The sequence below is a fragment of the Peromyscus eremicus genome, chromosome 1 (assembly GCF_949786415.1).
Source record: "Peromyscus eremicus chromosome 1, PerEre_H2_v1, whole genome shotgun sequence".
In the NCBI taxonomy this organism is placed as follows: domain Eukaryota; kingdom Metazoa; phylum Chordata; class Mammalia; order Rodentia; family Cricetidae; genus Peromyscus; species Peromyscus eremicus.
Window position 1 is genome coordinate 161407886 of NC_081416.1, and position 27310 is coordinate 161435195.

Consider the following 27310-nt stretch of genomic DNA (forward strand, 5'->3'; position numbering starts at 1 on the left):
GTAGCTGCCTGGGAAATCCAGCTGGTGCCCGCTGCCCGAGTAGAGGACACCGTATATTGGCTGGAGGGGTGGCCTTTGTTGGTGTGGGAAGGAGTTAGCCTCTAGAAAGGAGGGGAGAACAGTTTGCAATAGGAGACAGCTTTCAGTGGTTGAGTCAGAGAGAAGGTATGGAAGAGGTCATGCAAGGCAGCTTGGGTCCCTGAGAGCAGGGAGAGGAGACTGAGTTCTAATGAGGTCTTCAGGGAGGAATGGGATGCAGCCTGATCTTACTTAGCTAAAATCCCTCGGGCAGCTGGCTCCTCCAGCCAGTGTCCCAGGGCGGAGAGCCTGGGAGTTGAGCTCTGGATGAGACTGGAGGCGACGGGTGTTGTTAAGGAAGGAGGGAGGGAGCCAAGTTAGGCTCGTGGTTAAACGGATTTATTTTCTAGGGGACACAGCATTCATTCACGTTTCCGCAGGTGGATGTAGATGATGCCACTGACCAGGGCGAGTGGGAAAGCCACCCAGGCCAGGGCGAAGCAGTAACCGAAGCTACCACCAGGTGGGTGCTTCTTCAGGATCTCCTCAGCGTGGAGAGCGTAGATCAGTGCCCCGGAGAACACGGCTGCACCTGCGGAACCGGAACCGCAGTGTGAGGCTGGGTGTGCAAGGAGGCCGCACTGCCCCGGGTCCTCAGCAGTACCCCAGCCACCACAGACACCCAACTGCTGCAGGGTGGCTTTGGGCACCTTGTTTCACTTCTGGTCCCCAACTGATCATCTGTGAAATAGGCCATGGCAGCTATCCATCCATGGAATTTTTTAGGTTTTTTTTATGAGCCAAATATGCAAACATGAGTAAGTAACATGGCAGGGGGATGTTTCTCTGGGAACCCAGGAAGGATGTTTCCAAAACCACCATGATTAACTCAGCCCTTTGCACCTAGAGCCAAAAAAACAAAAAAACAAAAAACAAAAAACAAAAAACCCAGAGCTGTGTGTTCCCATCTCATCGACCTCTTTGTCCTCCAAACCTTTTAAGCCTCAAATTATTTGACCTTAAAAAAAAGTGGAACATGACTTGATGTCCCACACCTACACTCTCAGCGACTCAGGAGGTAGAGGCAAGAGAATAGATAGCTCAAGGCTAGCCAGGGCCATTTAGTGAGACCCTTTTTCCAAATAAAAAAATAAGAAGAGGGTGGGGGAAGCACATGCCTAGAATCCACCAGTGTGGAGCTGGGATCATGCCTCAGAGATAGCCTGTCTAGCATGGCATAGCCTGTGTATATCCCCAATACCGAGTGAAGAGAAAAAGTAAACTCCCTGAACAGGTAGGTGTACAAGAAACAGCAGTTGGCTGATATGATTCAGAATATTCCTTTTGTGGGATCTCTTAGCTGCCTCCATTCCTGGAACCCAAATCATTTACAAAAACCTGCTTCTCAGGCACTGCTCAGTAAGGTCCCAAGACCACCACAGGACCTCTGAGAACTCCCAAGTCCACAGAGGCTGTCCTTGGGGGAAGGCCTAGCGTGGTGTACTCCTGTTCCCCGATCTTGGGGAAGTGCTTACTGGTGCAAAGCTGGCAGAGGCCGGTGGCGTAGAAAAGCCCTCCTCTTCGCATGGTGTAGAGCTGGAACATGAAGAGGATGAAGGACAGGCAGCAGAGGATGAGAGAGAGCACCATGAGTACCTGCACTGCCTTCAGCCAGCCTGTAGGGGGAGACACAGGGGAGGTCACAGCCTGCCCGCCCCACCCCCGGGCCCTTGCTGATCTCTGCCCACTCCAGGTTCAGCCAGGCAAGCTTCATGGGTGTATGTGTTACAAGGATCACATACCATGCAAACACCTTCCTGATGAGTTCCATCCCCACCCTCACTTGCTGTCACTTAGAATTTTGGAAGGAGGCAACTCCATCTCTTTAGAACTCTGGCCCTTCCTTACTCTGTCCAGCTTCAATGAATGGCTCCCATCCACATTTACAACACTAGCTCCATTTCCTTACAACTTTGGAAAGCCTTATCCTCTCAGAATTTAGGGAGCTTTCTCCCCATTCCTTAAGCCTGTAGATGTGGCCACCACCCTTTCTGGATCCATCAGAACAGAGGCAGGGGCCTTCCCATTTAGACAGGTTGCCTATGCCAGCCCCAGATGTTCACAGCCTAGGCTTGGTTCCCAACCCTGGTCCTGGCCTACTTGGGGCCTTCTGTGCCCTCAGCGAGACACTTACCATTCTCACTGACGTTACTGCAGGCCCATGTTTGGGTGGTGGTGTTCCAAGTGCAGTCATACCACAGGTTCAGGGACCCCTTCTCTGGGAGAGTCCACCAGGACTGGAAGGATAGAGACCAGCGAGGGTGAGGAGGGCAGGACGGAGTCAGGGAGAGTGGGGATGGGGGCACCTAGAAGGTGTGGACCGATGGGCCAAAAGGGTGGGCAGGGCTAGGGAAAGGACTGGCCCAGAAGTAGGAGTAGGGGGCGCAGGCAGGGAGCCGCAGGCTTAAGAGCTGGGCTGGAGCCGGGGTTCACCGTGAGCTGGAAGCTTACCTTGTCCAAAGTGGCCACAAAAAGCAGGATGAGAATGAGGATGTGAAGGGCAGAGACCACTAACAGGAGGAGTGACATGGCCGCCAGATGCCTGGCTCAGAGCAGGGGGACAAACCTGCAGAGGGCGGGCAAGAGGGCGGGGTCTGGCTCCAAGTCAGAGGGCTTGGGAAGGCCCCTGGGTGTGAGGGAGAAGGGGAGTAGGCTGAGCAGTCCTCCCTGGGGAGTGGAAGGGTGAGCCCAGTGAGCCCAGCTCCTGTGCTCCTGTGCTCTTGAGCGGCCTAGAGAATGTCCTACCTGGACTTTGGGAGACAGATGAACAGGACTGACAATATATTGGCACATCTGCAGTGCCTTCCTTGTCCCTGGGCTATGTGGGTCACCCTATGACAGTTTACATTGATGCCCCTTCTAATCCATCAGGAGGAGCAGGAGCTGCCCCCAGGACAGGCATCCTTGACTCACTCACTCTCTCCTCATGGGGTGAGTCATGGGTGACTCATCCCCCTCCCTTCAGCACCAGAGAGACTCCAGGCCCTGGCTGGGTCTCTCCGGTCCTCACCCCACCCTACTGCAGACCTAAGGCTCCGGACACTTGGGGAAAAGAATTAGAAGGAGGGGGGGGGGGTCTGAGTGGCGAGACCACCTCCTGCCACCCTTCAGTGTCCAGAGAACTCAGCCCTGGGAGCCCTCCTGCACCCCGTAATCTCAGGAGAGAGTGGAAAGACCCCATGGAGAGGCTACAGGACTTTTCCCATGGTGCTCTGTTGGGACCACAAGTACTGTAGATGGCCCTACTCCTCCCTGTATCCCCACCACAAAGGCTGAGAGATCACTTCTTCAATTCCCAGTGTCCTCCGAGCTGCGCTGCGTGGAGGGTTTCTTCCTGCTGAGGGTGCCCCTCCCATGGTGCCACGCTGCCTAGTAAATCAGGTCCTGTCTGAATAACGAATTGAAAACTTACCGAGAGTCGCTGAAGAAGTCAGAGTTGGAGTCTGTCCTCGTTTGGGCCTCTTGCCCCGCCCTTCTGCTCCCTCCTTCCACTCTGAGGCCCCCGCCTCCCTCAGCCTCCCTCAGCCTCCCTCCACCCCTTACTACTCACCCTTCCCCCTCTCCTTCCCCCCTCTCTCCTTTCTCTCCCTCTTCTGGTGGTTTCTGCTTCTCTTAACTCTCAATATATACCAGCCCTTTTATATCCACTTTGGCCTCGCCCAGCTGAGCTCCGCAGCCAGGGGAGGGCACAAGAACTTGGTTCCTTATTTCTCTGCCCACCCAGTCATACAGTGGGCATGTTCTGGGACCTCCTTTTAGGGCTCAGATGAGAAGTCTTTGGGGCCCTGGGGTGGGGCACCTTACCTCCTTGGACCAGATGCCTTCTCTCTTTGATGGAGTTTGGGGCAGAGTGGATGACACATGAGTCTGCAGAAGGCCAGACTCCTGTGACATAGATCAAACTTTGGGCTGACTCTGAGCTGGGACAAAAACTATGAATCTATGGAAAGGAGCAGGATGTATCCTTTTTCTAGTGCCACCATTTTCTGGTTGTGTGACTTTGGGTAGATTATTTCACTTCTCTGGGCCTCAGTTTGCAAATCTGTATAGTGGGTACAATATACAGTCAGTAAAGAAAATAGAGTGATGGAAATAATGACTAGGTGGGTGGATGGGTGGGGGCTTAGTAAAACAAGATAATCCTGGAAGGCCTCTTGGAAGATGTGATTCTGAGATTAAAGGAAAGGAGTCATTTGGACACTAGAGAGAAAATAAAATTGTTCAGGCCCCGAGAACAAGCTCCTGTTGTGTGGGGAGCAGACAGAAGGGCCAGTGTGGCTGGAGCCCAGGGAGCCCAGGGTGTGGTGAGCAGGGACATCAGAGGATTTCCTTGAACATTCATGGAGGAACCTTTTACTGTAAGTGTTATGGGAGGCCATTAGAATTCTCACAGCACTGTGCCCCCTGGGCTGTAATGTGAACTGCCATTATTTATTCTCAGGACACTGGCTTAGGTGGTGTGGATGATGACTGAGTATATCTGCGTTCCTCGGCAGGGGACCAAGTCCTGGTTCTGATGAAGTAAGGGCTGGGGACCTGGATGATGGATGTGTGGACATCTGACGGGGCCAGAGCTGGGTGTGATGATCTATAAGCCTCGAGGTGAGAGCTGGCTAGGCTGGTGATTGAGAGACCAGGAACTGGACACCATACAGTAGACTCTGGAGCCACTCACTGGCTCTGTGATGCTGGGCAAGTTACTAATGACCTCTCTATGGTTTTTTCTTCATCTGTAAAGGAGGGATAGTGTAGTGGGTGATAAGTCTTTTGTGCACCAACGCAGCAATCCAAACTAGACCAAATTAGGAAAAGCCTGGTTTAATGGGAAAAGCGTTCCCAGGTGAGAGGAGACAGGGATGCGAGACCGGAAGAACCACGTGTCTGTTTTCTGGGATGCAGCTTTAGGTACCCTGTGGGAGTGGTCTTCAGCCTCTTTTGGGGAGGAGCTGTGTTTGGCGGGTTTTGAAAAGGCGGGTTTAGGGAAAGAGATGGGGGAGGAGAGTTTGAGGTGGATCTTCCACCAGAACATTTCAGACTCTGGGTATAGGGATGCCAGGGCGCCAGGGGTTGAGGTGGAGCTCCACCCAAACAGTGGGTAGCATAGGTCTAGAGCAGTGCTTGGCAGCTTTGTGCAGCTTACAGCAGGCATTGGGGCTCCTAGTGGAGTCCGGGGCACTCTGGTTCAGAGGCTCTAGTAATTGGAGAAAAGGCAAATACTTGGGTCCACTGAGTCGCAAAGCTAAAGTTTGGAATCCTAAACGAGGGTGGCGGGGGTGGGGTGGTGGTGGTGACGGGGAGAGCACAGACTTGGGGAAGTCTAACTCTGAGCCTGGACGAAGTAGAGTGGGTTACTGAGGATAAAACTGAGGGCCTGGGGTGCAGTCTTGCGCTCCTCTGAGGCTGCATCCCAGGACTGCGAGGAGTGTTGGAGCCAGGAGCAAGGAAGATGCTAACTGGCAGAAGAGGCCTGGAACAGATTTAACACCCCTTCAAAGAGCTGGAACAGTGCGGTACTGGGGTACCTGGAGGAGGCGTTTAGGGAATCCCCAGCAGTAGTGACCCGGAGAAGTTTAAGTATCTGGAAACCAAGGGTGGTGGCGGGATCTCCCCCGCCCAGGCCCCTGAGGAGCTCTGCATAGCAGCCACTTCCTCCCACAGGAAACCGCAGGCGTCAGCCACACCCAGCCTCCAGGCAGCGGCCCCAGCGCTCTCGCAGAAGAACCACACGGGGTGCAGCGCTTGGCTAGAGGAAAGGACTGCCGGAGGCTCCGCCCACTCTCACTTCCGCCTCGGCCCTACGTGCCCACAAACCGTTGGTCGCGCATGCGTAGTGAGCCTGTGTAGGAAGTGAGATAGTGGTGAGCGTTCCTCCAAACCATAAATTACCCAAATGACCAGTCCAAGGCACGCATTTCTTGGGCCGGTACTGAAGGACCCTGCCTAGCCCCAAAGTCTAGTCTTCTAAATGTTTCTCTCCAGGCGCCTTCAGTTTCTGCTCCCCGGATACACGCTGCCCAGAGTCCGAGCTCCACGAATCCCATTTTGACCTCCCCAGAGCCTGCCCCTCCAAGACGTCCAAGTCACCCCCACCGCCTCACTGCGCTCCCTTTAAAGAATAAGGCCCGCCCCAAAGCCTAAAGCCCCGCCTTCCCACTAGAGTCCCCGCCCCCTAGAGGCCAGAGCGCCTGCTCCATAGTTCCGCTCTCCCCCGGACCCAGACCCCTCCCCAAGTCCCGCCCCCTACAGCATCCAAGCCCCTCCTCTTGGCCATTTACGACCTCCGGTTCCTCTGCTCAGCACGCAGTTCCTCCCCTTCCCGTAGCCCCGCCCTTTATCCCTGGCTCCTCCTCCCCCCTCTCTCCTAGCTTCAGCTCCTAGGAGCTGACTCCTAGGGCAGAGATTCTCCACCTTCCTAATGCTGTGACCCTGTGATACAGTCCCTCAGGTTGCGGTGACCCCAACCATGTATTTTCGTTGCTACTTCATAACTGTAATTTTACTACTATTATGAATCGTAATGTAAAGATCTGCTATTGTGACGACCCTGTGAAAGGGTCGTCAGCTCATGGGTCTGGATCCACGTGTTGAGAACCGCTGTTCTAGGGTCTTAGCGCCGCCCCTGCGGGTGCCTCTGGCCTCGCCGCTCAGCGGCCATCCCCTCAGTCCACTGCGACTTCCATCAGTCTGTCCTGCCCTCCCCTGCCGCTATCCTCAGGCTTCATTGGCTCCTTGTCTCCCCAGTAACCAGATCACAACAGTGAGGTGGAGCAGCTAGGACAGGTCAGGCACTCAAGCAGGTGGTAGAGCCGAGACGTCGCCCCCGCCCCCAGCGGGCCGGGGCTCGGAGGTGCGGAGAGGCCGCCCCGGGACCCAAACCGTGTGTGTTTGCCGTGAGCGATGTCCCGGTGTAGCCCCTGAAGAGTCGAGGTCCAGAGAGGCCGCAGTGCCGTTGATCGCCCTGTGCTCTGACTTGCATGCTCTGGTGTCCCCTGCAGGAACGCCGCCGCCACTGTGGCCAGGATGCGTTTGGGCTTGTCGGCCAGGAGCATATCCGAAGAAGGAAGCGATGTCTTCCTGGAGGGACCGGGTAATTCATGATTCCACCTCTCCTCCGAAGTTCCCTTTCTGTTCTCAGCTTCTCCAAGTTCCAGAGCCAGGGCTGGGGAGGCCTCTCAGGAGCTTCCTTTCCTGGAAGAGGACTCCTGACATGTGGAGGGGACAAGCCAGGCAGTCGGGTGGCCAGAAAGACCTTAGACTTCAGGAGAGGTTTGAGTGGGGCCCAGGACATCCAGACATAGTCAGGGGAGGACCAGTGAGATGGTTCAGCGAATAAAGGCTCTTGGCATCAAGCCCGACAGCCTGAGGAATCCACATGGTGGGTTCCTCGACTCCCTCTGGCCCTACTTTCACCACATACATGTAATTTAAATCAGAAAAGGAAAAAGCACCAGCGTGGTGGCACACACCTTTCATTCCAGAGCTGGGGAGGCAGTTTGAGTTTCAGGTCAATCAGGGCTGGCTGCATAGTAAAACCCTGTCTGGGGGAAAAAAAAAGTACCCGGAGAACAGTATAAGCAGGTATATGGCTAGGGTAGGAGCGGAGGGTTTCTCAGTCTTGTGTACACTGGTTTGGGCCAGTTCTCAATTGAGGGGCTGGAAAGGTGGGAAGCTGGTGGGAAAGACTGAAGAGATGGGTAGGGCAGGCTCCTTGGGGCTTGGATGCCAGGCTGAGGTATCTAAGAAGAAGGAAGGGTCCATTCTGGGCGTAGGAAGTCCTTGGGGACTTTGTAGGGAGGTGAGCGGGAGATGGGATGAAGGTTCTGCAGGATGGGATGAGATGAAGCGTGAGCCCAGAGGACAGTTGGAGAGAGGGAGGGGCACAAAGGAGAGATGCCACCCACTGAGGGCTAAGAGAAAGCCATTTTCTCTAGTCCCAGGTGCCAGAGACCAGAAGGCCTCTCAGGAGCATCCTCAAGCCAGGATGGGTTAGGAGGTCAGTTTTGCTGGGAGACACAGGGACTGAGATGGAGTCCCAAAGGATGTTAGGGCTGGGACTGCAGTACAGTTGCAGTTTGCGAGACCCTGAAGGGACCAGAATTCCTAGGTTCTGGGGATGACTGGCAGTCCTGATGCCCTCTGAGTCCTTTGCCCGGTCTCACCCACAGTGGATTGGGAGCTCAACCGCCTGCAAAGGCAATGCAAAGTGATGGAGAGAGAACGGAGGGTGTACAGAAAGGAGGTTAATCAGCGCATCAGCAAGCAACTGTGAGCTGGGGAGAAGAACGGAGAAAGGACTTCTGCGCCCTAGGAGGAGGGAAGACCCGGAGAGAAGCGCAGGGGCGGGGGAGGAGCGGGGGCAGCGGAGTGGTGGTCAAAGAGACAGGATAGAGGGTAGGGACAGGAGGAGGTACAGGGTCCCAGAGTTGCAGAATCTCCGGAGAGTCAGGTGCTGGAGAAGGGAAAAGGTAGGGGAGGAGCAGGGGGAGGAAAGAGAGGAGGGAAGGGGTTGGGAGAAGCACGGGGTCAGGAGGAGGGTTGGGGCTCTCAGTGAGCGGGAGCGAGCAGGAGCTGGGTTTTGAGCGTTGCTGCCTTGCTGGTGTGGACCCTCCTCCCTGCTCCTCCGGACAGCGAGGAGATTCGGCAGCTGGAGGCGTTGCGAGCCAAGCTCCAGATGCAGATCAGCGTGGCACAGAGCCAAGTCAAGCGACCGAGAGACACCAAGCATTTGGAGGACATGGAGCGGCTACTCAAGTGCAGGGCCCAGGTGCAGGTGGAAGCCGAGGCGCTGCAGGAGCAGAACCGGGCACTGGACAAGCAGGTGGGTTCTCCTAGTCGGCGGCTGTCATCCCATCAGACCCTGTAGTAAGGGTTCTAAGCCGCAGCGACCTTACCTGAAAGATGGAGCCACCAAAACCTTCCACCCCGAGCTAAGGATGGTTTTTTTTACTTCTGTAAAAGCAGCACTCAGGAAGCTGAGGCAGGAAAGTTGCTGTAAATTCGAGGCCAGTCTGGGCTACAGGAGAACCCCACACCCTGCAATGTGCAAAGCATAATAAAATATCTCCCAAACTCTAAATTTTAGCTGGAAAAAGCGACTTTGAATACTCTTTTTTTTGTTGTTGTTTTTTTCAAGACAGTTTTGGTGCCTGTCCTAGAACTCACTCTGTAGACCAGGCTGGCCTCGAACTCATAGAGATCTGCCTGCCTCTACCTCCCAAGTGCTGGCATTAAAGGTGTGTTCCACCATTGCTGGGTTAACTTTGAATAATTTTAACCACTGGAAAAGACTGCTTTCTAACTTTGGGAAGGTTTTGTTTGTTTGTTTTGTTTTGTTTTGTTTTTCTTTCAAGACAGGGTTTCATTGTGTAACCCTGGCTGTCCTGGAACTCACTCTGTAGACCAGGCTAGCCTTAAACTCAGAGATGTTCTTGCCTCTGCCTCCCGAGTGCTGGAATTAAAGGTATGTGCCATTACACCTGGCTTTTTTTTTTTTTTTTAGACAGGTCTTACTATGTTATCTTGAACTCATAGAGATCTGCCTGACTCTGCCTTCTGAGTGTTGGGATTAAAGGTGTGGGCTACCATTCTGGGCCCTGGGAAGCATTTTTTGAACTAATGGCCCTAATTTTTCTTTGTCTTGGAGCTCTTAATTTCTTAGTAAGTTTTTAAATTTACTCTTGTTGTATGTTCACTGGTGGTTTTTTTTTTTTTGTTGTTTGTTTTTGTTTTGTTTTGTTTTTGTTTTTTGAGGCAGGGTTTCTCTGTGTAGTTTTAGTGCCTGTCCTGGAACTACAGAGTTGCTCTGTAGACCAGGCTGGCCTCGAACTCACAGAGATCTGCCTGGCTCTGCCTCCGGAGTGCTAGGATTAAAGGCATGTGCCACCACTGCCTGTCCTCACTGGTGGTTTTTTGTTTTGTTTTTTTCCACCCGCATGTATGTCTGTGTGAGGTGTCAAGCCCTGGAACAGGAGTTACAGACAGTTGTGAGCTGCCATGTGGGTGCTGGGAATTGAACACCGGTTCTCTGGAAGAGCTACCAGAGTTCTTAACCTCTGAGCCGTCTCTCCAGCCCCCTTAGTAAGGTTTGTTTGTTTTTAATTCTGAGATAAGCCTCAGGAAGTCAGAGTCATGGTGAGAGATAGCTCTGAGAGTTGAAAGCCTTGATTTGCAGCTTGGCTGACTGTCAATACTGCTGACATTCCTGTCCTGGCCTTGGTAAATGGTGTGAAGGTGATCCAGCTGAGTCACGCCCAGTGTGGACTGCTAGCTCCCAGAAAGTGGCAGGGTGATGCTGTCACTCCCTTGGTTGGGTCACGTCACTAAGACCCGGTTTTAGTAGACTGCAAACTGAAGGGAGGCTACCCACCAGCACCAAAGAGCTGCCGTGCCGTGGAGAGCCATATGGCAGGGGGGCAGAGGGGCTTTTCTCCCAGTGCTGAGGTGCTGTGCCCATGACTAGTTTTATGTCAGCTTGTCACAAGCTAAACACATTTGGGAAGGGGGAATCTTAATTGAGAAAATGCCTCCGTAAGGTGTTCCTGGGTGCTGTTAGAAATCAGGCTAAGGATGCCGTGAGAAAGCCAGGTTCCTTCCCTGACTTCCTTCCCTGATGGACTGTGTTCAGGATGTGTAAGCTAAAATAAACCCTTTTCTTCCCAAGTTGCTTCTTGTTCATGGTGTTCTATTACGGTAATAGAAAACTAAGACATCTGCCAGAAGCGCAAGAGATCTCACACTGGGCCGATGCCTGGGTCGAAGCTTTGGGAGATCCTAAGCCTGGTGACCCAAGAACTATGATATCAATATGATACTGATACAGTTTAAATTTGGAGATACCCAAAGGACAATTTCCAGATGCTTAAGAGAGGGGGCTTCCCCTGCCCCTCACCAGCTCCAGCACTCGGGAGAGTAGGCCCCACACCTCATGCGGACAGGACAATAGAGCTGGCCCTGGCGGTGTGGGCACAGATGAGCTGGCCCTGAGGAGTGAGAGCAGATGAGCTGGCCCCGTCCCTCACCTCCGCAAAGGGAGACAGCTGGCCCTGCTGGCACAGGCATAGGAGGTGGGGCGGGCTGACAAACTCAGCCACCACCCAGGCCCGGATCCAGGGCTTTGAGTTGGCCCATCCCATACCTACCCATCTAAGAACTGCTGAAGTGCATGAAGGTGCTGGCCCTGCAGAACCAAAGCTGCAGAATCTCCACGACACAGGGCAACAACAGGATGTCTGAGAGGAGTCCCAGTGATTTCAGTATTGATAGTGTAGCAGAAGCCAGAGGCCTCGAACCAGACCAATGACTCACTGCAGTGAACACTTGCAAGTAAAGATAAACGGGCAAAAGCATACACTGGTTGATGCACCGTGACACACTGCAGCTTCCACTGTGAGATTTTTTCCTTAATTTGCATTTTCATTTTTTTAATTTTATTTTCTGTCAGGGGAAGTTTCAAGGGTAAAGGGCAGATACAGAGGGATGGGGAGATGAGTGGGATTGGGGTGCATGATATGAAATTCACAAAGAATCAAAAAGTTCAAAAAAAAAAAAAAAAAAAAAAAAAGGTTAGCCGGGCAGTAGTGGCGCACGCCTTTAATCCCAGCACTCGGGAGGCAGAGCCAGGCGGATCTCTGTGAGTTCGAGGCTAGCCTGGACTACAGAGCGAGTTCCAGGAAAGGCGCAAAGCTACACAGAGAAACCTTGTCTCAAAAAACCGAAAAAAAAAAAAAAAAAAAAAGGTTGAGGCTTCATGAGAGGTCCTTAGGTTACTGGGGAGGTGCCCTTGAAGGTTGCGGTGGGACCCTGTCTCTGACTCTGCATCCTGGCTCCTTTTGGATGGGTTTGTTCTGATTCTGGCGCCCTACCATCCCTATCCAGGGCCTTCTCCAGGCATCCAAAGCAAGGGGAACACTGATCTAGGGCTGGAACTCCTAGGTCTGTGAGCCACGCCAGCCTTCTCTCTTCCCAGCGTAGCTGCTTCTACACACTAGTTGTGATGGAAGCTGACTGGTAGTCATGCAGACGGAGAACTTGTAAGAGTGGCCCGTCGCCACAGCAGCAGCAGCAGCAGCAGCAGCAGCAGCAGCTTAGCACTGCCTTAGAGCCCTGGTGGCAAACCTCTGGTTGAGTTGTCCCAGCAGACCCCAGTGCTGCCTGTTTGATGGTTATACTTTAGCCAGCCCAGTTCAAGCAGCCCACTCTTTGTGTCAGAAGAAGTCAGGAGCCATTTGTAAAAATAATATGCATATTGAAAACTGTTCATATTTAATTCTTTTTAAAATTTCTTGTAGCCGGGTGGTGGTGATGCATGCCTTTAATCCCAGCACTTAGGAGGCAGAGGCAGAGGCAGGTGTGGATCTCTTGCTGTGAGTTCAAGGCCAGCCTGGTTTACAGGACAGACTCCAAAGCTACACAGAGAAACACTGTTTAGAAAAAAAAAAAAAATTTTTCTTGCCGGGCAGTGGTGGCGCACGCCTTTAATCCCAGCACTCGGGAGGCAGAGCCAGGTGGATCTCTGTGAGTTCGAGGCCAGCCTGGACTACAGAGTGAGTCCCAGGAAAGGTGCAAAGCTACACAGAGAAACCCTGTCTCGAAAAACCAAAAAAAAAAAAAAAAAAAAAAAAAAAAAAAAAAAAAAGAAAGAAAAGAAAAAATTCTTTTTATTTTATTATTTTTTTTTTTTGGTTTTTTTTTTTTTTTTTTTTTTTTTGAGACAGGGTTTCTCTGTGTAGCTTTGTGCCTTTCCTGGGACTCACTCGGTAGCCCAGGCTGGCCTCGAACTCACAGAGATCCGCCTGGCTCTGCCTCCCGAGTGCTGGGGTCTGTGTGAAGTATATGCATGTGTATGTACATGGAGGTACCTGTGGAGTCCAGAAGGGGGCACCAGATTCCCCTAGAGCTAGAGTGATAGGTAGTTGTGCATCATGTCAAGTGGGTGCTTGGAACTGATCACAACATGTGCTCTTAACTGCCAAGCCAGTTCTCCACATATTTGATTCTTGAAACTCACCATCTGGGTGTGTGCATTTGGCTCTGCTGCTCCTTTCAGTTCTGAGTTGGCCTGCTGGTCAACCCACAGCCAGGGCCCTCAGGGCATCTGCTTCTGTATTGCATAGAACTCAACTCTCAGAATTGAAAATGAACAAAGTATTATTGAAAAAATATTTCCTTGTTTTGTTTTTGTTTTTTTCCAAGACAGGGTTTCTCTGTGTAGCCCTGGCTGTCCTGGAACTCACTCTGTAGACCAGGCTGGCCTGGAACTCCCCGAGTGCTGAGATTAAAGGTTCAGGCCACCACTACCTGGCTTGTTTGTTTGTTTGTTTGTTTGAGACAGGGTCTCATTACACAGCTCTGGCTGTCCTGGTCTCACTGTGTAGACCTTGCTGTCTTCACAGAGACCCAGGTGCCTTTGCCTACCCAGTGCTGGAATTAAAGCCATGTATCGACAGGCCCAGTGAGGTGATTGAAAATTTAATTGGAATGGTCATAGATTCACTTGACATTTTAAGAACGGTGAAGAGATTCCTCCTGTACATTTTGCTCAGTTTTCCCCAATGGTAACATTTTTGGGTTTTTATTTGATTTCATTTTTATCATAGTAACCACTGAAAACTGGTTGGGAGAATGCCATCTTGCTGAAAGGCAAATACTGCCACCCTGTGGTAAATCCTCAAGCCACTAGGTGTGTCTGTTTTAGGCCATGTGGGTATGACCTATGCCCATGTGCCCTCACACATGTTACATGTCCATGGGAGAGTCTGGAGTTGGCATCCTGGTGCAGATATGTGTTTGCCAAGGCTGCTGGAACAAGGGCTCCTCCTGGGTGGTTCCTTGAAATTGATTCTTAGCTCTGGAGAGCATTGTCCAAGATCAAGGTACCAGCTGGGGTGTTTCCCCCAGGGCTCAGCAGGAGCCGATCCCCTGCCTCCTCGGGGTCTCACTGTGTAGCTCTGGCTGTCCTGGTATCACTCTGCTGGTCACTTGTCTCTAGGTCACATTCTGAGGTACTGGGGGTCAGGATGTTTGATAGGAGTTTCTGGGGACACTATCTAGCCTATACCAGTGACTGGGAAGCACAGTGCTAAGTGGCCCATTCAGTCTACACTCTGCTGAGCAGCTCCACACATAACATGCATGCAGAAACACAGGTCATGTGGGAATCTGGCTGGGGGCGCTGTGGACTCTGGGTAACCTCAGCTCCTGCTGCCTTAGTCTGCCAGCATTCTTGTCTTTCTGGGGACCATGGTAGCATCGAAGCAACCCTTCCATCTCTTGTCTTCAAAAACACCAGGAGAGGCAGAGACAGGTGAATCTCTGAGTTCCAGGCTATCCTGGTTGGTCTTCATAGTGAGTTCCAGGCCAGCCAAGGACATAACAGTGAGACTCTGTCTCAAAACAAAACAAAAGCAAAAACAAAAACAAAAACCAGAAAAACAAACAAACAAAAAACTAGAATTGAACTAAACAAAAAATAAAAACACCACCAGGAGGGGTAAGAGCTGGCCCATCTTGGGACACAATCCTCATGGTTGCCCAGACTTGGGTCCAGTGGCTGCAGGGTTGGCAGATACTGATGCCTCTCACCCAGGCATGTGACAAGGTGCTGCTTCTCTCCAGATCCAGGAGTGGGAGAACCATATCCTCACCCAGAGTAAGGATGCCTCGGCTCCTAGTGCCCTGTCGGCTCAAAAGACAAAGATACAGAGAAGGATCAGGATCCTAGAAGACCAGCTGGACAGGGTGTGTGCCTCGGGCTCGCCAGGATGAGCCTCAGGCTTGCTGTCTGTCGGTGGGACAGACACTGTGGGCTGGGGGCCCATCAGAAGAACAAAGGACCCTAGGGTGGGTAGGTTTCAGGTCCCCCTGGAGGGAACAGGGTGGTCCCCACCTCCGACAGGTACCGGACCTCATAAGTGCTCGAACACCCACCCCAGGTCACCTGTCACTTTGACATCCAGCTGGCGAAGAATGCGGCCCTGCGAGAGGAGCTGGACTTGCTGCGCATCGAGAGGGGCCGATACCTGAACATGGACCACAAGCTGAAGAAGGTGGGGCAAAGGGGGCCCTGGCCCGTCACCCTCTCCAGCTCTGTGCCCACAGGCAGAGCTCCTAGGGCCCAGGTCCAGCTCAGTGCAGGGGGAGAGAAGGGAGAGCACACCTCACACTCTCACGCTCATGCAGCGACAGCAGCCTCGCTTCTGCCATCTGGGACAACCAAGCCATTCACGTCCCTCAGGATCTGAGCACCTTCCAAGCCCTTGGAAGAGCCAACCTGCCCTCTCTCCTCTTCCTTCTTTCCTTCCTTCCCTCCTCCACCCCCCTTATAAGACGTTTATATCAAAACAGTTTTAAACTTACAAAAAACCGTGAAAATTGTACACAGAGCCCCTATATATCCTTCACCAGGATATGTGTATGTTGTGTGTATGCGTTTATATGTGTACATATCCACTAGGATATATGTATAGGTTCCTTGAGAGTCTTACTTTATAGCTAGACTTGAACTCCTGGCAATCCTTCTGCCTCAGCCTCCCTAGTGCTGGGACTGCAGAAGTGAGCCATCATACCTGGCTAAGATTGGCCCTTGTTTCTCTCCTTTAGCCTCTGTCTCTGCCTCTACCTCGGTCAGTCTCTACCCCCCCCCCCGCCCCCCACTGCTCCACGACCTTGGTATTTTGGAAGTGTCCGAGCCAGCTGTGTTTGGCAGAGGTCCCTGTGGTGACCAGCTGCTTTTCGTAGTACTCTGTTGGAGGACAGCACCTAAAGAAGAAGCTGTTCAGGTGTCACAGCCAAGAAAGAGATGCTCTAGAATGGAGTCTCCTTCGATGAGAAGTGTTGTGGAGCTCCCACTGCACGTCTCAGTGGCAGTTAGCATCCTGGCCTCGATAGTTTCCACTGCCCGGCCAGTGTCACGTTCTCACTAGGTTCAGCACCGTCTCTGCAAGGTGAATGTTCACAGTCCCAACGACACCTGGTCCTCTGGGCGCATGGCCACCGCCCCTTCCTGCCCCTCTCCTGTCCTCTCCTTTCCGTTCCTCTTGTGAGCGTGTCTTTACTTTCTCTGCCCTAGCCCCACACTTCGCTATTTCTCCAACAAGTTCCCGTTTTCTTCCTCTTGAAAAAGTTCTGTTTTTTAATATTTAACTATGTGCATGTGTGTATGTGTACAGGAGGTCCTCCGGTGGTTGCCCAGTGTGGGTGCTGGGGATTGAACTCTCAATCCTGAGCCGGTTCTCTAAAGTCCTGTTTGGTTTGGTTTGTTTGTTTGTTTTTTCCTAGCGGTGAGTGGGCATTGGAAAATCAGGGTTTAGGTCTGAGTGGCCCCGCTGTGACCGTGACACGGGTTTTCTCCTCGCACCCTCCTCTCCTTCTCCGCACCCTCCTCTCCTTCTCCGCACCCTCCTCTCCTCCGCACCCTCCTCTCCTTCTCTGCACAGCTCCTGTTGTCAGGACACACCAGAACGTCAGCACCTGTAGGCAGGCCCCGCCCTGTGGGGTGGTCCACCCCGCTGTCAGTCTCCCCTCTCCCCTAGAAGAGCTTGGGTGTGTCCATCTGTTCAGAAGATCGTGTTTAAAACCTACCCGGCCAGTTCTTGTTTCTCAGTCTTCTACGTGGTTCTGTTTTCATCTGAAGCACAGTTAGGTTCATTTACTTTCGTTTGTAATCAGTTTTTTGTGCTGTGGTTTTGGTGGTTGAACTCTACCACTGGGGTGCAGCCCTGCCTTGTTCCCTTGTAGTGTTCTCTCGTGTCTTTGTCGACTTCATTTATCCTATAAATCTGTAAAACACTAACAAGCCGAAAACAAACAAACAAACAAACAAACAAAACCCCCCCAGCTCCAAAAGGGCTCGCACAGCCTCATGTACCTGTCTTCAAATCACTCCAGAACAGAGGCAGCAAGGCAACTGCAGGCCAGCCTGGGCTACAGATCTATGCCCTGTCTCAGAATAAAAGGAACTGAGATGTGGCTCTGTAGCTCGTGCCCAAGCCCCATAAAAGCGAGCCAAACCTCCCAAAACCATCCCAGGAAACATCAGCACGGCTCCTTCCTCTTCTACCTCCTGCCTGGTGGCCCTGCATTGCCTATTTCCACAGTTTCTGGTTATCCAGCCCTGGTTTCTTTTCGAAAAGAGGTGTGTGTGTGTGTGTGTGTGTGTGTGTGTGTGTGTCCCCATATGTGCCTGTGTTTGCTTCTCTGTGTCTGTAGATGGATGTGTAATGTCTCTGCTGTTCCTTCCTTTTTACTGAAGACACATAGCTACTTCTGTGGCGCCAGAACCATAGGGTCACAGAGTGTGTTAGTCTGTCAATACAGCAAAATCTCTGCGGCTGGGAACGTTAGAGAGCAAAGAGATTCATTTAGTACTGGGGAAGAAGAATCCCAACTGCACAGACTGATTTGCCTAGGTCCACCACTTCATGGCAGATAGTATCACGGGTGGGACACAGGCATGAGGGAGATGTCAAGTCAAGGAATAACCCCAGTCTCTTCTGAGGTCAGGGCCTTTAGCAAGCTATAAGCAGGCCCTACCTTTTAAAAGTCCAAGTACTTCTCAGTCTTGCCACTGAGGGACCAAGCTCCTGTCCCAAGACCCTTGGTGAGTACATCACACCAAATCCCAGAATAGTAATAACATCCAAGCAGGCTTCCAAACTGAGGGCAAGTTGGGCTGGTTTTTCTGGGTGAGTGGTCCCCAAGAGAGTTCCAGTTACCTGTCCCATTTGTCTTCCTGATTTTCCCCATCTTCTGATTCAAGGTCAGTCTGGTCTATATAGGTTCAGGACAGCCAGAGATACACAGTGAGACCCTATCTCAAAAAACAAAAACAAAAACCCCTTTCCTGGACAGCTGCTCATAGGTGGGTCTGCGGTGGTAGGCCCAGGACCGCCCACCCGCCCGCCCGCCCGCGCCTTCTTGGTGGGAAGGCTGGAGGAAGTCAGCTCCTTGTGTCCCCGCAGGAGATCCACATGCTCCGGGAGATGGTCAAAGGTCTCAGCATCTCCTCTACTTTTGCTTACACCGCCAGGTAAGCCCCTAGGGGCACTTAGGTAGCAGAAACAGTAGGGGTGGGGGGACAGGAAGGCTGGAGTTTCACAAAGATGGGCAGAACCCAAAAGATATCCCCAGCTCTTCTGCCAGACCCTGTTCCTTGGGTGTGTGTAAATGGAGAATTCCATCTGTGACACCTTCAGGCCTGAAGACATACTTAGGGCTGATTACCAGGCGCTGGGAACCCCGGAGGCCTCTGGCTATGGAGAAGAGTTCAGTTGTTCAGTAGTGGTGGCTATGGGAGCAGACAGCCAGCCTCCTCTGCACCTGGGCTGGCTTGTGACCTCTGTTCTTCTGTCTAGGTGTCCTCCTATCCTTGGTCTTGATCTCACTTTGCTCTCTCAGTTCTAACTCTGAGGGAGGGAATCTGATTGGCTAAGTGGTTCTCTGCCCGATGGCCTAGTGGCCCGTTCATTTAGCTACCTGCAGCGGACAGTCAGGTGGGGCATAGGGACAGACCGGTTTCTGCTCTGGGGAGGTGTGGCTTGACCAGTCAAGGGGTCCTCGAGGCTGGGGCTTGCTATTGCGGGGGAGGCTATGTATGTAGGAGAATGGATCAAACTAGCCCTCAGGGGTGGCTCTGGGTGGAGTCCCCCAAGGCTGGCAGAGATGAGATCAGACCTGGAATGGCCCAGGGCAGAGACCCTTTGCCACTGATGACATCCAAGTTTTAGGCCCATATTCACAGCCAAGCAGGGCAGGGCCATCAGCAAGAGTCCTCCTGCCTTAATGGGGTGTGCTGGAGTGTGGAAAAGACCTGACTGCCCAGCCTCACCCTTTTCTAGCTCCAGAGCATCCAGACTCTGGTGTTATACCCAGGCTGCCCTTTCTGAGTCTGGGGATAATCGCTGGCAGGGCCTGATCACATCCTTTGCCCTTCTGAGTAACTGGTCACATGATTCCTGGCTTCTGTGTCCTCTGTGTGTCCACCACGCTTGTCATATCTAGTCCCATTCTGACCCAGCCCTTCCAGCCTAGAACATTCTCTGCCTTTTGTGAGCATCCTTGTGAAGCCAGCTGGCACTATCCTCTCCCAGGTCCCCAGGCTGACCCCAGCTCAATCACCTGCCCAGCTTCTGTTTTTACTGACATGCCCCTCCTCCCCCAGGGAAGAGGCCAAGACCAAGATGGGCATGCTGCGGGAGCGTGCAGAGAAGGAGCTGGCTCAGAGTGAGACAGAGGCACAGATCTTGCAGCGACAGATATCACATCTGGAGCAGCTGCACCGATTCCTCAAGCTCAAGAACCATGACCGACAGCCGGATCCTGACGTTGTGCAGAAGCAAGAGCAGCGAGGTGAGGCCAGTGCTGGCGCCTAACCCAGGGCCTCTGCAGCTCATAACCCCCAGGCCCTCAGAGAGGGCGAAGCCCTTTGGGATAAGGTGGGGCAAAGGAGAGAGGAACCTAGCCTGGTGGGAAGGAGAGGACAGGGGAGCCGGTGAGTGGGCGGAGCCTGTTGGGGAGGGCGGGGTTGTCCAGGACCCTGGAATCCTCAACAGCGCGGTTACCCACAGCCTGGGAGGTGGCCGAAGGACTCCGAAAGACCTCCCAAGAGAAGCTAGTACTGCGTTATGAGGACGCTCTGGGCAAATTGGCCCAGCTGATGGGCGAGAGTGACCCTGACCTGTTGGTGGAGAAATACCTGGAGCGTGAGTGGGCACAGGGTGGACGAGGAGATGGGGTTGCCCAGCACTGCCTGCATCGCCGTGCACCTTGCCTTGCCCGGGGGACTCCACCCTGTCGCCAGTTTCCGTTCTGCTGCGTGGGGTCCCTCCCTAATCTTTCTCCTTCAGGGGTCCCTCCTTTGGGTCTGCATCTCTCTCTCTCTCTTTCTTTCTTTCTTTCTTTCTTTCTTTCTTTCTTTCTTTCTTTCTTTCTTTCTTTCTACATGTTTCTGTCTCTCTTGGGCTTCCTCTCTCCACATTTGTCTCTTCTCTCTCTCTCTCTCTCTCTCTCTCTCTCTGTCTCTTTGTCTGTCTGTCTGTCTCTGTCTGTCTGTCTGTCTGTCTCTCTGTCTGTCTGTCTGTCTGTCTCTCTCTCTCTCTCCCTCTCCCTCTCCTCTCTCCCTGCTGTGGATTGTTTCCTGGGGTCCTTCCCGAATCTCCTTTTACTGTACCTCTGTCTCTCTCCGTTGTTGGTGCCCTTCCGTGGCTGTGGCTGTCACTGTCTCTGCTATGACTGATAGTTTCTGCATCCCTCTGTTTGTACCTGTTCCTGTTTTTTTTTTTTTTTTTTTTTGGTTTTTCGAGACAGGGTTTCTCTGTGTAGCTTTGCGCCTTTCCTGGAACTCACTTGGTAGCCCAGGCTGGCCTCGAACTCACAGAGATCCGCCTGGCTCTGCCTCCCGAGTGCTGGGATTAAAGGCGTGCGCCACCACCGCCCGGCCCTGTTCCTGTTTTATCTGTCTCTGTTCTGCCTTTGTTTCTGTCATCTTTTAGCCCTTAGCGATTGCTCTGTTTCTAATTCCATCCCTCTGGACCCCCTGCACTCCCCCAGTGGAGGAACGCAACTTTGCTGAGTTTAACTTCATCAATGAGCAGAACTCCGAGCTACACCACCTTCAGGAAGAGATTAAAGAGGTGATCCAGGCCCGTCCTCCTCACACCCTCCCTGCCTCTCAGACTCCCATACCCCGTCCCCAGGCCTGGAGTGGATCCAGCTGCTGCCCCTGTCCCTGCAGATGCAGGAAGCCTTAGTCAGTGAGCATGCCAGTCAGGATGCCCGGCGCCTGCAGCAAGAGCAGCAGTGCAAAGTGCTGCAGCAGGATGTGGACAAGGTGCACTCTGAGTCCGAAGAGCTGGAGGCACGCTTCCAGACTCTCCGCGCTCAGCTGGAGAAGCTCAAGGCTGGTAAGTGCCCAAGGCTTCCCTCCCTCAGCCCCAGCCTCTTCCTTAGGAGGGATGCGGTGAGCCTGTGGGGGAGCAGGCCACTAGGAGGCATTTCATGGCCCGTTCTGCATTTGCTTCTTGGTCCATCTCATACCTTTTGTCAGCCCATCTGGGGTGCATCTGTCTATCTATCCATTTTTTCATCCACCTGTCTGTTCATGAATGTCCAGGTGTGTGATTGTTGGGGAATAGGCCAGGGAATTTTTATATTTATTGGAGAATGCTAAACAATTCTCCAGAGCAATTTCTCATCTTCTCTCTCTTCCTTCTTCCTTCCTTCCCTTCCTTCCTTCTTTCTTCCTTCCTTTCCTTCCTTCTTTCTTTCTTCCTTCCTTCTTTAGTTTTTTTTTTTTTTTTTTTTGTACGGTCTCTCTATTATGTAGCTCTGAATGATCTGGAAGTCGCTGTAATATGTAGACCACACTGGCCTCAAACTCAGAGGTTCACCTGCTTCTGCCTCCCAAGTGCTGGGATTAAAGATATGGACCACCAGCCAGCAGGGCGACGGTGGTGGCACATGCCTGTAATCCCAGCACTCAGGAGGCAGAGGCAGGCGGATCTCTGTGAGTTCAAGGCCGGCCTGGTCTACAGAGTGAGTTCCAAGACAGCCAGGGCTGTTACACAGAGAAACGCTGTCTTGAAAAACCAGAAAAGAAAGAAGAAAAGCTGTGGGCCACCATGAGAATCCCTCCTTTGGTGCCTCCCTGTGCGCACGTGTGTTACAGATGGCCCTGCCCGGCGTCTCACCACCACATTCTACTGTGTCTAGCACTCCTCAATTGACCCCTGTGCTATCAGCGTTTATAATAGTGTCACCCTATGGTTATCTCTGTGAATTCCTGTTTGGCTTTGTGCATTTTGTTGTTGTTGTTTTTGGGGTTCTTTTTTTGTTTTGTTTTGTTTTTTTTGTTTTTGTTGTTTTTTTGAGACAAGGTTTTCCTGTGTAGCTTTGCGCTTTTCCTGGAACTCACTCTGTAGCCCTGGCTGGCCTCGAACTCACAGAGAGCCACCTACCTCTGCCTCCCGAGTGCTGGGATTAAAGGTGTGCGCCACCACCGCCCGGCGGCTTTGTGCATTTTAAAAAATATTTATTTATTTATTTATTTATTTATTTATTTATTTATTATGTATACAGTGTTCTGTCTGCATGTATGCCTGCACACCAGAAGAGGGTACCAGATCTCATTACAGATGGTTGTGAGCCACCATGTGGGTGCTGGGAATTGAACTCAGGACCTCTGGAAGAACAGCCAGTGCTCTTAACCTCTGAGCCATCTCTCCAGCCCGGCTTTGTGCATTTTTAAAGTTAAAATTTGTGTGTATATGAGTGCACATGAGTGTGCCATGGCACACACGTGGAGGTCAGAGGTCAACTTGCAGCAGCCGGTTCTCTCCTCCCACCGTATAGGTCTTTGGATCGAACTCAAGCTGCCAGGCTCGACAGCCAGAGCCATCACCCACTGACCCACCTTGCAGCCCATATCTTATTTATTTACTTAGTTAAACATTTGAAAAATTAGATTTACATATTTTATGTGACAGTGTTTTGCCTACATGTATTATGTATGTACACCACACGTGTGTGGTGTCACAGACATCAGAAGAGGGCATTGGATCTCCTGCAACTGGAGTTACAGATGGTGTGAACCACCGTGTAAGTGCTGGGAACTGAACCCGGGGCCTCTGCAAGAACAACAAGTGTTCTTAACAGCTGTGCCGTCTCTCCAGCCCTGCCGTGAATTGGATGGTGTTGAATTAGATGGTTTTTCCTGTTCTGAGGTATGGGGATTGTTTACTGATTCTGGACACCAGTCTTTTGGAAGTACTTTTTTATATGGTTGGGCACTCTCCCACTTTCCTGTGTGAAATTTATCTTACACTTGATAAGATGTACTCAGCTCTCTTTGTAATTAGTGGCTTTGTGGCATAAGAAGTCTTTACCTATTTGAGGTTGCAAAGGTATTCTCTTGTTTTTTACTAGAACTTTGTGTGGCTTTCATATTAGAGCCTGGTCTGTCCCCGAGGAAGTCACATGTGTGGGGCCATGCGGTGCCCAGCGTGTTTTCTCCTTACTCCTCCCTATGGAGAACTGGTGCGTTATCTGGTCCTGGCCCCCTTTCTTGTTTTCAGGGCAGCTGAGAAAGCTTTCAGGAGACTAGCCACATTGCCTTTGGGTCCCAGTGCCACATGCTGTTATATATCAGGTGTGAGTTCACATGGGTCTGTGGAAAGAAAGTACAGAGGCACTCTAAGGATGAAATTTTTAGCCTTTCCAGCTGCAGGGGGATTAGCCTTTCCTGGACTGACTCACTGTAGCTTAGCAAAGGGCTTTTTTGTTGTTCTCTAATTCACACCTTTAGCAAGTTAATTTCCATATACCAAAACCTCTTATCTAAGTCTCCAAAGGAACAGTGCCAAATGCAAATTCTCAGTTAAGAAATACCATGGTTTTCCGAGTTGTCCCCCAACCAAAGTTTGCATAGGCTTTGAACCCCTAGGAAATGCTCAGTAAGACTTCAAACAGGCCAGGCAGTGGTGGCGCTCGCCTTTAACCCCAGCACTGGGGAGGCAGAGGCAGGCGGATCTCTGTGAGTCTGAGGTCAGTTTGGTCTACAGAGTGAGTTCCAGGACAGAGCTACACAGAGAAACCCCGTCTGGAAAACAAAACAAAACAAGTGGAAAACAAAACAAAACGAAACAAAAAAGACTTCAAACAGAAGGTACGGGACAAAACAAAAGGTAGTGATCACAAAAGGCAGATCAAAGCCAGGTGCTAACCCCCTGAAACTGAACCAGCTGCAGCTCTGCAGGAACTCCCCGACACCCAGGGCCGCACCTTCCTCCTTCCGAGTCTGTCTCGAGTCTCGAGTCTCGGGAGGCTTCTCTTGAGAGTCAGATGGGGGATGGCGTAGGGTAAAGATGGAGTGGCAGGAGACTGCTGTGGTTCATAGCAGAGCATATGTCTATAACTGTTAAGTCCACACACAGTCTCACTAGAAGCTTCCACATTGTATTGTTGGCTTTTCATTTTGACGTTAATGAGGTGATAGCCCGCTAATGACTGTGCTATTTTTATTGACTTCTCATTTGTCAGGATCTTGGAGTGTGTCAGCAATGTCGAAATGCAGCAGTGTATAATGCATTGTAGGACGTTTTGTGATGTCTTTGTCTTGGTTTCTGAATATTCCATTTCTTGGCATGAACATTATCTTGTGGGCTGTCCATCAAAACCAAGGACTGCAGAGCTTCAAACATAGGCATTTCTTATCTTCCAGTCTGGAGGCCAGAGGGGCCTCCTGGTTCTTCTGAGTGAGGGCCAGGAGGAAGGGTCTGTTCCTGTGTACCTCTTTGGCTCTGGCTAGCTTCCTTTCCCTGGCTTGCAACTTACCCAACTGTGTGTCTACACCATGCTTTCCCTCTGTTTCACTTTTTTGGGGGGTAGGGGGGCTTAAGACAAGGTTTCTTTGTGTAACAGCCCTGGCTGCCCTGGAACTCGCTTTGTAGTCCAGGCTGGCCTTGAACTCACAGAGATCCGCCTGTTTCTGCCTCCTGAGTGCTGGGATTAAAGGCGTGCACCACTACATCCAGTTATTTTACTTATTTTTATGTGTGGGTTTGCATGTGTGTACACAGGTACAAGCGTGTGTGTTACAGTATGTGTATATGTGTGTGTTTCCCTCTCTGCTTTATAACATCACTTGTCCTCTGGTGTTAGGAGCTATCGTGCTCCAAGTGGCCTTGTCTCTTCCTAATAAACCCCTTTCTGAGGCACTGGGAAGGTTTAGACTCCCAACCTGAGAATCTAGAGGGACACAGTTCATCTGTAGTAACCTGGTTGTTGCAGAGTCACCCTCTCTGCAAAGGGACAGTAAAGTGATTTCTGGTGGTTTGCTATTATTAGCAGAGTAGCCAAGACCCCTGCAGGAAGTTAAACACAAAACAGAAATCAAGATACAGGTTTAAAGAATGTCCAGAGGTGGCATGAAGCTTCTAAGGAGAACAGTGGGAGTGACAGGCTCATGGCTCACCTGTGTGGGGAAGCAGGACTCAGCTGTGGGGCTTCTGCCTGTTAGCCAGAGGGCCTGGGGTGAGGGCCCAGAGTGAGGTGTCTTCTGGGACGCATGTGTTGCAGGTGGGATCTGAGCCCAGGCATTATTGGGTTGGCAGAAAATAGGTTTGTTTCCAGCCAACATGTGCCACCCACGTGTGCCACCCACGTGTGTCACCCACGTGTGCCACCAAGGCAGCGTCTCATCAGATCTCCTTCACCCTCTTGAGCCCTGAGGCTAGGTGGGCGTGGTTGCCTGACTGTCTGGGCCACAGACCCAATCAGTCTTTGAGCCTTGCCTTTCCAGAAAGGCTGTGGTTCCTGAGGGGCCCGATTGCACATTCCTCTCTGATCCCAGACATCCAGCTTCTCTTCGACAAGGCTCAGTGTGACGGCAGTGTCATCAAGGATCTCCTTGGGGTCAAGACCTACATTCGGGATAGGGACCTGGGCCTCTTCCTGAGCACCATCGAGAAGCGGCTGGTGCAGCTTCTTGTAGTACAAGCTTTCCTTGAGGTCCAGGTGGGTGCAGGGACTCGGGGGGAGGGGGGTGGCCCAGCTGGCTGGGCCTGCACTAACTCCAGACTCTCACACTCTCAGAACCATATCCCTTTGACTGATGCTGCTCTTCTGGCGCTGGGCCAGAACCAAGAGGACCCTCCAAAGAAGACTACCCCAATCCAGCCTCCTGACAACCTGTGAGGCTTGGACAGAGCAGGGAGAGGCTGACTCCACGGGGCAGACAAAAGGGGGCGGGACGGAGGGCTTGGGTATGGCTTGTGGGTTTGGCCTTCTGGGGCACAGGGGGGGTGAAGTGGGAGCTTGGAGGGAGGTGGGAGAGTGGGGAGATGGGGTGCTGGGACTCCAAAAGGAGGGGACAGGCCCAGGACACCTGGGATCTGTGTGTGAGGCAGAGCTATGGAATTGGACTTTCTTCCTTTCTCCCACCGAGGGAGGACTCCCCAGGTTTTGTGGTCAAAGAGGACTACCCTATGAGCAAGGAGGAGCTGCTGAGTCAAGTCGTGAAATCGGTGAGTGGGGCACCAGGGCTGGGACAAGGACTTGTACTACCTGTCGGAACCCTAACGTTGTCCACCCCCAGGTGGAGCTCCAGGAACTGGAGGAGGCCCCAAGGAAGCTGGACAGCAGCCCAAGCTTGACTTTCTCCAATACTCAGATGACCCTGTCAGGCCCCTCCCTGGGGATGCCCCGGAGGACGAGCACAGTCCCTGAATCCATTCTGAGTCACAAGACGAGAGGCCGTGGTACCGGCTCCATAAGCCATGTCACCTTTGGCGACTCTGGCTCGGCCGCAGGCCCTGTGACCTTGGCTTCTACCAGTGCCAGTGGAGCACTGGGGTCTAGCCGGGGTTCTCTATCGGGCCGTGGGGGCTACAGACACAGCAGCTCCAGCAGCTACCTGGGGTCCACTGGCTACCTGGAGACCAGCCGAGGCCGCGAGAGCGTAGGAGGTGGTATGCAGAGCCAAAGCATGGGATCGGAGTTGAGTAGAGGCTCCAGCAGCGGCCAGGCATCCAGCGCCCTCCCTGCCTCCAGGCCAAGCTCCTCTACTAGCAAGGACTCCAGGGGCTTCAACTAGGGCTGCAGGTCCTTCCTGCCTCAGTTCTTGACAGGTCTTCCAATCTTTGCCTCCTTTTCCCCCAGAGACTCTCCAATCCCTCTACGCCCAGGCCTCTTGAGTTCCCCCCATCTCTTCCCATCTCCCGCTCACTGTTAGGCCCTGTGTCTTGGCTTGGACTCTGTTGTCCCCCCCTTCCTCCGTGCTTCCCGCCTCTACCCCCCTAAACTCTTTCCCAAGCTTCCCTGCGTCTGATGCCCCTGTCTCCTAACTGGACTCCCCTCTACTGACTAGGTGAAATGTATCAATAGGAAATAAAGGTCAGAGCCCAGCCTTTTCCCCAGACTGGTTCCTACTGGTGTGTTCAGACTCGGCTTCATCTGTTTCCAGCTCAGGGAAAAATGTTTGTGAGCCTGTTCCTGGATCTGCCTCTGCCTGTGTCCACCTGTCGCTGTACCCAGCCACCCAGCCACCCAGCCACCCAGCCACCCAGCCACCCAGCCACCCAGCCACCTTCTGCCTTTCCCCTGTTTCTGGCTCTGCTGGAATCTGTGTCAGTCCGGATAGGCTGTGTTAGCTGCAGTAGTCAACATCCCCTGCATCCGGCTCTTAGGTAGCCAGAGTTGCTCTGGCTCCACTCACTATTCTTGCTTCTTTGTGGGTGAGTTA

General features: G+C 52.3%; 2 protein-coding genes across 7 annotated transcripts; one reads left to right on the forward strand and one right to left on the reverse strand.

Annotated features, from left to right (window-relative positions):
• Positions 1-395: 395 nt before the first annotated feature.
• Positions 396-6296, reverse strand: Emp3 (epithelial membrane protein 3). 3 transcript variants are annotated; one of them, XM_059277339.1, is made up of 5 exons: positions 5601-6296; positions 2530-2644; positions 2213-2315; positions 1554-1694; positions 396-610 (listed from the first exon to the last, which is right to left on the reverse strand). In XM_059277339.1, exons 2-5 carry the CDS (start codon positions 2605-2607, stop codon positions 441-443), a joined length of 492 nt encoding a protein of 163 aa, XP_059133322.1. In that variant the 5' UTR covers positions 2608-2644; positions 5601-6296; the 3' UTR covers positions 396-440. The 3 variants fall into 3 exon arrangements, with proteins under 3 accessions (XP_059133322.1, XP_059133315.1, XP_059133309.1); XM_059277332.1 differs by lacking the exon at positions 5601-6296 and adding an exon at positions 3629-5469; XM_059277326.1 differs by lacking the exon at positions 5601-6296 and adding an exon at positions 3491-3620.
• Positions 5837-26986, forward strand: Odad1 (outer dynein arm docking complex subunit 1). 4 transcript variants are annotated; one of them, XM_059277110.1, is made up of 16 exons: positions 5837-5936; positions 6820-6968; positions 7074-7165; positions 8244-8343; positions 8707-8896; positions 14692-14814; positions 15009-15122; positions 18036-18103; positions 19235-19422; positions 19641-19775; positions 20623-20705; positions 20807-20975; positions 25421-25584; positions 25663-25760; positions 26015-26093; positions 26165-26986. In XM_059277110.1, exons 3-16 carry the CDS (start codon positions 7099-7101, stop codon positions 26660-26662), a joined length of 2076 nt encoding a protein of 691 aa, XP_059133093.1. In that variant the 5' UTR covers positions 5837-5936; positions 6820-6968; positions 7074-7098; the 3' UTR covers positions 26663-26986. The 4 variants fall into 4 exon arrangements, with proteins under 4 accessions (XP_059133093.1, XP_059133107.1, XP_059133101.1 ...); XM_059277118.1 differs by lacking the exon at positions 5837-5936 and adding an exon at positions 5939-6001; XM_059277124.1 differs by lacking the exon at positions 6820-6968 and having other exon boundaries at positions 5879-5936.
• The last annotated feature ends 324 nt before the right edge of the window (positions 26987-27310 follow it).

Bases quoted from the DNA above. Each gene is read 5' to 3' on its own strand.
- Emp3 (XM_059277339.1), bottom strand. From the start codon at position 2,607: ATGTCACTCCTCCTGTTAGTGGTCTCTGCCCTTCACATCCTCATTCTC. The intron at 1,695-2,212 runs GTAAGTGTCTCG...CTCCCCCTACAG, and splicing joins CAGTAACGTCAGTGAGAATG to GCTGGCTGAAGGCAGTGCAG. The intron at 611-1,553 runs GTAAGCACTTCC...CCGGTTCCGCAG, and splicing joins CCTCTGCCAGCTTTGCACCA to GTGCAGCCGTGTTCTCCGGG.
- Odad1 (XM_059277110.1), top strand. From the start codon at position 7,099: ATGCGTTTGGGCTTGTCGGCCAGGAGCATATCCGAAGAAGGAAGCGAT. The intron at 15,123-18,035 runs GTGGGGCAAAGG...GTGTCCCCGCAG, and splicing joins TGGACCACAAGCTGAAGAAG to GAGATCCACATGCTCCGGGA. The intron at 20,706-20,806 runs GTGATCCAGGCC...CTGTCCCTGCAG, and splicing joins TTCAGGAAGAGATTAAAGAG to ATGCAGGAAGCCTTAGTCAG.